This window comes from Mustela nigripes, chromosome 8 (genome assembly GCF_022355385.1).
Source record: "Mustela nigripes isolate SB6536 chromosome 8, MUSNIG.SB6536, whole genome shotgun sequence".
NCBI lineage: Eukaryota > Metazoa > Chordata > Mammalia > Carnivora > Mustelidae > Mustela > Mustela nigripes.
In genome coordinates this window covers 2,765,790-2,777,779 of record NC_081564.1, presented here as the reverse complement: position 1 = coordinate 2,777,779, position 11,990 = coordinate 2,765,790, and the positions used below count along the sequence as shown (strand labels likewise).

At 48.2% G+C, this 11,990-nt stretch overlaps 1 protein-coding gene across 4 annotated transcripts in view; it reads left to right on the top strand.

The window, feature by feature from the left end:
* The window catches only part of GLT1D1 (glycosyltransferase 1 domain containing 1), a 91,132-nt gene that overhangs the window by 9,574 nt on the left and 69,568 nt on the right, over window positions 1-11,990 (top strand). For all 4 annotated transcript variants that reach the window (XM_059408188.1, XM_059408189.1, XM_059408186.1 and 1 more), the window contains exon 2: window positions 3,795-3,943. In XM_059408188.1, the coding sequence (XP_059264171.1) occupies window positions 3,795-3,943 (149 nt within the window). The remainder of the gene's footprint in view (window positions 1-3,794; window positions 3,944-11,990) is intronic.

Here is an 11,990-nt window from a genome sequence, read left to right as displayed (position 1 = left end):
TTCCCTCCACTCTTGTCCTCTCTCTCTCAAATACATAACATCTTAAAAAAAAAAAAAAAAAAAAAGCCGTCAAGTAAACCAGAACTCCTTGGACATATTAGGTGCTCATGGAGTTTATTTGAATCAAATGATCACTTATAGAAGGAAGAGGGACAGAGCAGCTTAAAAACATTAAAAGTTTTTAAAAACTAAAAGTTTAAAAAGTTCAAAAGTTTTTAAGTTCTGATTAAAGCCAGAAATGAGGGTAAACTCTTAGTTATGGAGAATTATGATTAAAAAATTATTTTGGAATATTTATAAGATCATAACGTTAGTGTTGAAATGCCATTTAAAGATCTATTTAATAGATCAAGAACAACCCCTTGTGTGTACTTAAACCCTCCAGTCCATATGTCCTATCTTTTCATTCTGCGTGAGCCCGAAATCTCTCAGGAATGGATTCTCCAAGCAGAAATCAAACTGCTTCTTTTCCATTTATCAACATTTATTTTTTGGTTTCTCGTTCCCTAGAATTTTAAGAAAATGGAGTAACATTTACCCATACTGAGAAGCACACTGAAGTTTCACGTTTTTAAAAACACTAACTTTGAGGCCACCCGGAGCAGGCTCTGTTTGTCCGTGGCTCAACCCTTCCAGAGGAGTTGAGGTGGGGTGGGGTGAGGCTGGGCGGGGTAGGACCGCATTCCAGGCTGATAATGAGTGATCAGGATTAACAGTGGACAGGGTAAGATCAAGGTACTCTGTGTACTTCAGTAGTTTAAGCAAGATCTCAGCATTGCAGAAATCACCGGGTGACAGCGGCCGCATTGTGCATTTAATTACAGAGAGAGGACAGTGCTGGTTCGCAAACCCGTGCAGGTGCGGCCCCTGACCTTCCTCCCCTGAGCGGGTGTGGGGTGTGAGCGAGACGCTGGCGGGCTCTGCCCCTCCCTCAGCGTTCCTGAGCTTGCCAGTGGCTCCCACTTCGCAAACAACTTGGCCATTTTATGACCCCTTTGCTTAAAGATTCTAGTTCCTTCATTCTTTTATTCTTATCCTTATTTGTCGTGTGCCCTGTTGGCTCTCCGTGCAAGCCAGCTAACTTGCCTGGTGTTTGGCTGAGGAAACAGCGGTCTGTTTTATTGCTGGACTTAAAAAAGAAGGGGGTCTGTGTTGGATTTGAAGTTTGTAGTCTAGTGACTTCTGGATGATTTAGGAGATGCTCAGGGGTCCGTTCCAGGGTACTTGGTTGTCACCTACGCGCTGGCTTTGTCGTAGAAGCCTAAGTGGGAGTGAAGGGTCCTGAGCAAGAGAGACTCGGCGTGATGGCGTTGGGGGGCCCATGTGCGGTGGGAGCGGGGCGGTGGGATCTCACTGCGGGGGGCTGGCATTCGGAAATGGGCAGTCATGGCTGTGGGCACTCTGAACGCACGCCAGTGGGTGTCCTGCAGCCGAAGAGCAGGTCTGGAGCTTGGGTGGGTGGGGCGTGGGGCGGCCGGCAGGCGGGCTGGGAAGGGCGCCCACTGTGTGCTAGGCGAGGGCATTGGATTTGATCCCGGAGGTGCATTCAGCCATCTGTTCATTCAAGAAGCAAGGCAGATTTGGGGCCGTTCTCCCAGAGTGGACGGCTGAGCTGGCTACCCCGGGAGGCCCCAGGCAGGTTCATTGTACCTACAGGTGCACACACACCTCCAAGGATGATATAATGGGATATCTGTCCGTGATTAAACCCCCCCCCCCCCCCCCCGCAGCACAAAAGGGCGTGGCCCTGTTTGTCCTGTGTAGACATGGTCACGGCTGTCTCTTCCTTGTGCGTCCTACAGACACTCCATGCGCGCACACTGTATACAGATACAAAGTAGTCTTCACTCTCTCATTAACAACATATCCTGGCGCTGATTCCAGGTTATACTTGATCCTTGAGCGACTCGGCATTTGAAGTGCATGGGTCTGCTCACGTGCGGAGTTTGTTTCTGTAAATACAGGACAGGGCTGTAAATGTATTTTCTTTCCTTATGATTTCCCGGGTAGCCTTTCCTGATCTTCAGTTTATTGTAAGAATACAGTGTATGATAGGTATAAAATACAACATCTGTATTAATCAACTTCGTTAGTGGGAAGGCTCCCAGAAGTAGGCAGTTGGTGGGCATTTTGGAGGAATCGGAGTGATACGTGGATTTTCATCTGGGGACAATGCCACAACCCCCCTTCCCAGCTGTTCAAGAGTCAGCTGTACGTCGCTGCGAGCTGCTGCATTCCTTTCTCTGATGGGGGCAGCGCTGGACGATGCATCACACGTGTGTGGACCCGGATGAAGGACCCGGATGAAGGTCCGGTCTGTTCGGGGAGTGAGACACAGCTGCCCAGGTTCATGCTGGGTGTGCGTGTCTGCACTCATGTCCAAGTGCAGTTTGGGAACCGATTCCTGGACATGGAGGTGTTTGCTGACAGTGTGCACACCTCCAGGGTTCTAGCTGCTGCTCTGTCGTCCACCGCAGAGCTTGTGCCGGTTTGTCCACTCAGAGGAGTACACGGGAGGGTTTATTTCACAGAGCCATAGGCAGACTTCTGATCTTTGCAGATGCTCTCTGTAAAAAGACGACAAAGTTGAGCACCATTTCCTGTATCTAAAAGCCCTGTTGAATTTCTTTTTCTATGGCCCACAATTTTAGGTCCATTCCTAACTTTTAAGTTGTTACTTGTTTTTTTTTTTTTCTTATTGTTTTATGAGAGCTCTTTATAAAGTAAATTAGCTTCTTTCCTTTTGTAAGAGTCGTTAGTAGTTTTTCTCAGTTTCTTACCTTTTGATTTTGCTCACTCTGTGTCATTATTCAGGATTTTTCTTTTTTTAGATTTGTATTTTAGATGTATGTTATAAGGAACTGAGCCAGGATGAGAAGAAAGACATGTTTCATAGATATTTTGGAGGTAGATGGAAAACCCATCTTTGGAAGCTACAATAATGGGTGACTTTGTCTTTTTTTTTTTTTTTTTTAATGCTGTTAGTCACCATACAGAACATCTTTAGTTTTTTGTTTTTTTTTTTTTAAGATTTATTTATTTATTTGACAGAGAGAGATCACAAGTAGGCAGAGAGGCAGGCAGAGAGAGAGAGGAGGAAGCAGGCTCCCTGCTGAGCAGAGAGCCCCATGCAGGACTCGCGATCCCAGGACCCTGAGATCATGACCTGAGCCGAAGGCAGTGGCTTAACCCACTGAGCCACCCAGGCGCCCACATCTTTAGTTTTTGATGTAGTGTCCATGATTCATTGTTTCCATGTAACACCCAGTGCTCCGGGTAATCCATGCCCTCCGTAATACCCACCGCTGGGCTTTAGTAAGAACTGGATTTCGGATGCCACAAAGCAAACTTCAGGTTCCATCCATAACTAAGGGACAGGAGGGAAAAACCAGAAATTAAGGAAATATTTAAAAAAAAAAAAAAAAGAGCTTTCTGTTCCAGCAAATGTGATCGAATGCTGTGTGTGTGTGTGTGTGTGTGTGTGTGTCCGTGTGTCCGCATGCACGTGTGTTTTGTCTCAGGACTGAATTAGCCCTTCATCCTGCTAACCTTGGTCCCGGTTGAGGTTCCAGGGACTGGACACTGGTGGGTGAATCATTATTGCTAGTGATGGTGAGCCTTGTCCTGTATTTTAGGAGGATTTGCCCCTACAGGACAATTTAGAAGATACTATTTTCTTAACGTTTTGGTTTAAATAATCTTTCGATTTAAGATGTTAATCCCCGTGGCCACTTGTGCCATATATTTCCTTCTCCCTCACCCTTTTCTTTCTCTGTTTATATTTTTTGGTAAAGGGACCATCTGGAAGCTGCTGGCCACGTATGTCTTCTGAAAGATGCCTGTGACCTGGAAAGCTCATCTGAAATTGCCCGCTTCATCGAGGCCGAGAACTTGGAGGCAGCACTGGCTCTTCATCTGTACAGAGGAGGCCGACTCCTGCGAGGTGAGCCTCTTTCTCTCCAAAGGTGAAACACTGGAAATTGTGGAAACTAGAAGCACTCACAGGGTCAAATAAAACAGAGCTGAGGGCCACCCGCGGGGGAGGTGCTCAGTGGGTTAAGCTGCTGCCTTTGGCTAAGGTCATGATCTCAAGGTCCTAGGATCGAGTCCCACGTTGGGCTTCCTGCTCGGCGGGGAGTCTGCTTCTCCCTCTTTCTGCTCATGCTCTCTCTCCCTTAAATAATTAAAATATTAAAAAACAAAACAAAACAGGGCTGAGCTCTCAGTTTGTACTATTTTCCCAGTTCAGACTTGGAGGGTGCACACTCGTCTTTTTTGCTTGGTCCTTCTTAGGGACTCTGGACTTACTTTCCAGAAGGATGTAATTCCGCCGAGCTACAGAGCAGGCTCACGTCCAGTGGGCAGTGAAGGAAGCTTTGGGGCTGTCTGCCCTCCGGGTGCATTAGTCCGGCTCTCAGAGAGACGAGCCCAGGAGGACATGTGCAGACACATAGAAGAGGAGGTGGGCTTAGATGTGATGACAGAGGCCCAGAGGTCTCCCGGCCTGCCCTCCGCAAGCTGCAGAACCAGCAACCAATGCTGCCCTTCCCTCTGGGTCTACAGGTCTGAGAATCAGGGGGCTGCTGGTGCCAGTTGCTGTGAGTCGGAAAGCCAGAGAGCGGGGACCTGCGATGTCCGAGCACAGGGGAAGAGGGCTGTCTCCGCTCAACCCAGAGAGTGAATTTCTCTTCCTGGCCTTTCTGCTCTTCTGGGGCCTTGAGCGGACGACCGGGTGCCGCCCACCGGCCTCGGTGAGGGCCGCCATCTCCCTCCTTCAGTCTGCCGACTCCGACGCTCCTCTCGGCCGGAAACACCCCCACAGACACACCCCGAAGCAATGTTTTACCAGCTGTCTTGGCAGTCCCTGAGCTCAGACATCGCGTTAACTATCACCAACGCACAGAAGTGATTTCCATCGATACTTGACCTGAAGCGGGTCCAGCATGGTGCTTGCACTCCGAGCCCTTAGATCTTGCTATTTGTAACGACGTGGATGGACTGGAGGGTATTGTGCTCAGTGAAATAAGTCAGTCAGAAAGACAAACATATGATTTCAGTCGTGTGTGGGATTTAAGAAACAAAACTGATGAACGTAGGGAAAGGAAAGGAGAAATCAAGCGAGATGGAAACAGAGGGAGGCAAAGCACAGAGGCTCTTAATCATGGGAAACAAAGTGCAGTTGCTGGAGAGGAGGTGGGTGGGGGACGGGAACCGGGGGCCGGCGTGACGGAGGACGCAGGGTCTCATGACGTTGTCCGCCAGTGATGAATCACCCAGTTCTGCTCCCGGAATTAATGACACACTGTATGCTAACTAAATTGAATTTAAATTAAAAAGCAAAACAAAACCCCTGAGTCCAGTGCTCTCGGGCCGAGCCAGCCAGGCGCCCCAAACTGCACAGTATTTGATGCGACTTCACAGGGTGTGAGCTCCTAGTCCGTGGTAAAGAGCGAAGCTGAGCGTCAGTGTCCTCTCTTAAAGGAGCGGATCATCAGTCCACGGGGCCTTCAAGCCCGTGAGGACGCGGGCGCACTTATCATCCCGGCTCCGGCTACAGCTGGGGGCTCGCTCTTCTCGCCGCTCCGAGGCCGGTGTGATGGGGGCGAGCACAGGGGCACCGAGCAACCGCCGACGACATCGCGGCGTTGTAGCTGAGCGAGGATCTATCCCCAGACGCCAGTGGACTGACAGGGCGGTGGCGTCACATTTCGGGAGGCGGTCTGTCAGTTGAGGGCCCAAAGGATCCAGGGCTGTCTTCACACGAGGGTGGAGCTTCCGCCAGCAGCTGGGCCAGGCCTCAGAAGTCTTCTGCAGTCTCGTTGCTAAAGGTGACTTCCTGCGGCTCCACACCTCGCCTGGCTTGGCCTCCGTTCCTGCTCTCCCTCCCGCCTCCTGCCCCGACGGGAGCTGGGCGTCGCCGGATGCTCACTTCCTGTCTGGGTACACTGGGCAAGGTGCTGGTTTTTAAATTTAAGCTGCTGCTTAAACAAACAAAAAAAAAACCCCTCCCTCTAGCACAGAGTGAACGTAACTAAATGATCAAAGACAAAAAAAAAATCTTTCTCCCACTTCTCGTTCCAACAGTCTAGTATCTTATCCCCAGGGACAACTGGTGATCATTTGCTTGTGTATTCTTCTGGAAATGTATTACAGGTACTGTGCTAGTTATCTGTCTTAGCAACAAATTACCCCCCGAAGCGAGTGGCTTGCAGCAATGCATTTCCATGTAGTAGATTCTGTGGACTGGACTTCAGAAACAGCCGTGCCAGGGGTTCTGTCTCAGGCTGTCCGGCGAGGCTGCAGTCAAGACCCCGTACAATGCGCTCCGGACGTGCTCTGGCCGGGGCTGCATCATCTGGAGGCCTGACTGGTCCCTCACCCGCCACCTGCTGTGGGTGGGAGGCTCTGGTTTCTCACCAGTGGGCCTCTGCTGAGGTTTCTGAGTGTCCTCAAGACACGGCAGCCAGCTTCTCCGAGAGAGCACATCAGAAGCTGACTGGTCTTCGTGATCCATCCTTGGTAGTCCTGGGTTCCAGAGCTTGTGCTGCTTATACAGATCAGCCCTTGGGGGCGTGGGAGGGGACCTCATTGAGCGGGACCATCGGGGCTGGCCACCCTGTGAGGCCGGGTACATATTTGTACATATCTCCTCCCTGAAAATCAGCATGAGTGGAAGCACGCTGTAGTCAGGGTCTCGCTTTGTACCACCCGGCGGTTCTTCTGGGAGATGTTTCTGCAGCAGTGCAAGTATAATCTACCTCATTCTGCCAAGACTTGTGGAACCTTCCATGCTTGGGGATGCCGTCGTGTCACCAAGCCTCCATCGGAACACTGAAGCTGTCTTCCGTGCTTCTCCCACAGTCATGGCAGCAAATCTCTCTGGACGGACATCTTTGCTTAGGAACCTAGGAGAGTCCACCCTTGCCTCCGTACTTTTGCAGCCCTGCTTGAGCCAGCTGCACGAAATGTTTTCCATCCATGGGGATGGTTTCCTCAAAGTACTACTCCCAAGAGCTCTTTTCCTCTGAACAGATACGACTTGGAATTCTGCTGCAGATGTCCTGGGACATAGAGTCTGCAATTAATCTCAAAATACAAAAAAAGCGTAGAGGCCAAGTTATAGTCCATCATTTTAAAGCTCTTGGGAACTTTTACAAGGTTGTTACTGACCGATGGAAGTCTGTTCTGCACTCAGTAGGCTTCCTACCCTGGGGCTAGTGATTCTGTGTACCATCGGGTATATTATTGTCTATAAAACTATGCATTTTTAATCTCTTACACACATACACGTGGAGTGTACTTTATTTCCACAACTGTGTGACTCTATCTTTAAGTACACTTGAACTACATATCTTAGCGATCTTTCCAAATCAGCAGACCTCCTTCTGCCTCATTTTTTTCCTGACTGTGCAGTATTCCACCCGAAGAATGCACTGTGTTTATTAAGTCTGCCTTACTTTTGCTATTACAGGTAAAGCCACCGCAAGTGTGATTACATTTTTTACTTCACTCTGTGGGGATATTTGGTGGATTAAATTCCTCAAATAACCAGTGGCCAGAGGACTGTGTATTTTTCATTTGGATTGACAGGGACACGTGGTTCTCCAGAAAGGTCATTCCAGTCCGAGTCGACCAATAGACGGAAAGTCCTGTTTCCTCTCGCTCTGGGCACATCACTGGGTTTTCTTCCAAGTCTACTTTTTCTCCATGTTACCATTTCTTGGCCTTTGCTTCAAATAAGTGGAGGAAAAGCACAAAGTCACTTAAGCTTTCTCTCCCAAGTACTAGGAGGGGGCGCTCTCCCTAGAACCCATCGCACGGGAAACGAGTCTTCCTGCTTTGGTCGAACAGACGCTGGAACCCGAAGCAGCACCGCTGCTCGTGAACTTAGCCCGGCTTCTGTTTGCGTGTGTATTTCCAGTTGCCGTCCACGTGGTGGAACGTGTGTTCTTAAAGCTCATGTCTTAGCAAGCACACTCTCCCCGAGCCACAGACCGTGAGCAGCGCTGCGGTCGCCATCAGCAGGTAGACTCGTGACCCTCAGTCCTGCATCCAGGGCCGCTTCCTCTCCGTTCCCCGCGCTGGGCTGCCCTGTGCTGGCGGCCGGCCGGGCACGATTTCATGTTTCTAAGTCTTCCATAGATGAAAGTATATAGTTCTTAAAGTTATGTTTTTTTAATATTTACTTATTTGGGGGGAGAGAGCGTGAGCAGGAGGGGCAGAGGGTGAGGGAGGATCTCAAGCCGACTCTGCTCAGCACAGAGCCCGACATGGGGCTCGAACTCACAACCAGAGCTGAAACTAAGAGTCGGACCCATAAGTGACTGAGCTGCCCAGGTACCCCTGGATTAAACCATATTTTAAAATGTAGCGCATTTAATTGTGGTTTTTTTTTTTTAATTGCGGAAGCAGATCATTTGGAAACTTCTTAAAAGTACAAAGAAGGAAATACAGCCCCTTGAGTTTCACTACCCAGATGTGACTGCGTTTCCTGTACATGTTTGGTTTTATTGAATTCATTTTTTTTTTTCAAAATTAAATTTACACAAAAAGATATACTTGTACAATATATACTTGCAACATCTTTTAAAGAACTACTAATCCATGCTTCCCGGGCTAAGCACTGCGGCCGCCCGCGTCTGACATTCTCACCCTCTCTGTGCGGTTTGTGGATTGTATCACAGTTTAGCGGTCTGTCTTACCTACTGATACGTTAGGAGCGTTTCCCCCTCATTGAATGGTCTTCGACAGCGTGATAGGAGCAGTCAGTTCCTATTTCCATTGTCCTCCTCAGCTGTAAACAGTGTTGTGAGGAGGCGTCTGCAGGGCCCGTTTGTTTTAAATCTGATTTTCTAAGTGGGGCATGGCCCCCCCTCAGGGCATATCTGTGCATTTTTATAACAGATACATGTTGCCAAGTAGTAACCAGCCACACTTAAATGTCTGTGCGCAGTAAATATATCTAAATAAAACCTTAATGGCATGGACAAGTGGAAGTTTGCTTTTCTTTTTAAAACTAGTATTTACTGAGAGGATAATTAGGTAAATAAAGATGCTAAGAAGAATATTCAAGTTCTGAGAAATAGCATATTAACAGTATTAACATTTATTATAGCTATTTTGCAGGTACAATGCAAGTATTAAAAAATATGAATTTTTTTTTTTTAAGGATTTTATTTAGTTGACAGAGGCAGGCAGAGAAAGAGGAGGAGCAGAGAGCCAGATGTGGGGCTCTATCCCGGGACCCCAGGATCATGACCTGAGCTGAAGGCAGAGGCTTTAACCCACTGAGCCACCCAGGTGCCCCAACAATATGAATCTTGATGCTTTGTTTAATGAATGCGTTGCATGTGTTCCTCCCCTTGGACATGTCTGTGAAAGACGTTCAACGTGTATACCCACTCGTCTTTCAAGTGCATGCGAAGAGAACTTCGTAACTTCCCTGTCTAAAATACAGCAGATGATCGCTTGTGTAGGGGGCTTCCTGAGCCCTCCTTCATCTGCCCTAAGTGACACACAAAGAAAACGGGCCCGGTGATCCAACGTTGGCAGGAAGCTGGGTGAGAAGTACTTCAATAAAGCTCTTTTTCGGTTTCTTGTTGAGAATCGGCTTCAGGCTTGAACCTGGTGAGGAAGCAGATGGTGTCAGGTGGCTGATTAAGGAGCCAGGTTCAGGAAACTGTGATGTTTTTTCTCAGGAAACTCCCAGGAAGGACACATTTTCAGTGGAGGCATTGATTGACGAACGAGGACCAGTCGCTTCGGCAGCTCCAAGTAAATGCACTTGGAAAGTAGTTTGTAGACCACTTTTCAAGCTTTGTTCATTTCCACAAAGGCTTTTCAAAGATTTAACTTGGGAGCAGGCTTTGTATCAGGAGCAAGCGGTACAAAATTAATAAGCCATGGTGCCTGTTCTCCAGGATTTTCCAGGCTACAAATCTATCCTAAAACCTTACGATACATGGCGTGGCATTGAAGTGGGGGGATTTACTTCCGAGGGGCCGATGAAGATGTCAGAGAGGAGGGCGTGCCTGAGTGGGGTTTTGAAGGGTCAATAGGAGTTTCCAAACATTTTATATAGCAGAGGACTTCTAGAATTTTCCGCTCATAATTATGGAGGCATAGTCATTAAGACTAACGTGCTATTTATTTAAAGCTTTGTTTTCTCACCAATGATGAGTATTGAAGAAATAGGAACGCAAATAAAGTACCGCACATTCCATCCTTCCGAGCGCTGATTTAATTCAGAGAGCTTCTGGATTTTTTATTTAAACAACTGTTGGGCGTAAAGCACGGTGATACAGTATCACAGAGTCCATGCTCTGCTGGTAGGTCGTATGTAGTGAGTCATTTAACCCCACGAGGAAGTCAGCTAATTAGCATGACCTCTGTTTCATGGGTGAGATGGCCGAGGTTCAGAGAAACCTGGTGTCCTGCTCAAAGTCCTGCGTTTTCCAGGTGGAGAACCAGGATTCTTACCCAGGATGGTGCGGTGTCAGAGTCTGGTGTTTTGTCTTCCTTGATTTGATGAATTTGAGTGGCTGCCACTTGGCCAGCAGCTCATGGTGCCCATCATTTTAATTATTGAATGCGCTCGTTTCTCTGTCTGTGATACTGGCTGTATATCTTGCCGGTGTCTGCTGTTCTGTCTTTGGAGATTCCACTGAAAAAAAGGCTCTTTCTGTGATTTTCCTTACCCTAATTTTCCTTAACTGGCAGTTTTTATAGGTTGTGGGGGAATGCTGTATTAGTTTCCTATTGCACAATTTACCGCAAACCCAGTGGCATAAAACACACGTGTTTTGTCCTCTAGCTCTCAAGGTCAGAAAGCCGAAATGGGTCTCCTGGCGCTAAAAGCAAGATGTTGGCGGGACTGTTTTCTTTGTGGAGGCTTCTGTGGCAAATCTACTTCCTTATTTTCTACCTTCTGGAGGGACCCACACTCACTGGTTCAGAGCCCCTCCCTCCCCAGAGCCCGCCATGGCCGGTCCAGTCCCCCCCATGTGGTGGTGGGGGTGGGCTCCTCCTCCCCCTGCCTCCTCCGCATGTAAGGGCCCCTTGGTCCCGCTGGATGGTCCAGGATAATCTCTTCCATTTTAGGCTTAGCTGACTGGCACCCTCCATTCTACGCAGCCTAATGTACCTTTCCTCTGAAACGTTCCTAGGATCGAGCCATTAGCAATGGATGTCTTTGGGGGTCACTGTTCTCTCCTCACGCCTCCCCCTGGCCCCCAAGATTCGTGTCAGTCCCACATGCTAAAACCGTTCACTCTCAGCATCCCCCACTATCCACACCCATTACAGAAGGGGAACCATTTCTGCAGGGGTGCTCTTCTCTGTCTGGGGTTGTGGAAAAGGTCATTATCTGTCCATAGTAAGAAGCAGCCAACAACTGAACACGTGACAGAGTAAAAAGGAATGTTCCCCTGCCATCCCAGATCTCTGGTCTTGTCGGTCCCTTGTCCAGAGGCAGCAACAACCAGGTTTTCTGAATGTTCTTACACTGAGTTTATACATATGTGTAGACACACACACACAACACGTGTATGTTGATATATATGTGAATGTTTACATTCATGATAAACATGAGCTAGCACTCATGGAGTAGATTTTTTTCAGTCTTTTTATGTCCGTGTACACACACACACACACACACACAACTCTGTAGGCTTTTTTTTTTTTTTTTTTTTTTAAAGGCTGGTCCTCAGTGCTGTATCTGAGTTGCTGAGTTGTTTTCCATCTTTTGCTCTCCCTAGCGGCCTTGGTGTGTCTGGGGGTGCCTCAGCGTCTAGGGGCTGAATTCTTAGCAGTCAGATTCCAGGGGAAGAGCCATCTCACCAGAGAGAAGAAAGACAGAATCTGCTCATTTGCACTGATGGGAATAGTTCTAAGGCAAATAAAAGGAAAGACGAGTTCCCTTTGAGTGACCTGCTGAGTCTCAGGAGGGCTGGCTCGTTCCAGAAACCCAGTATGAAGGTCCCTCTTAGGTC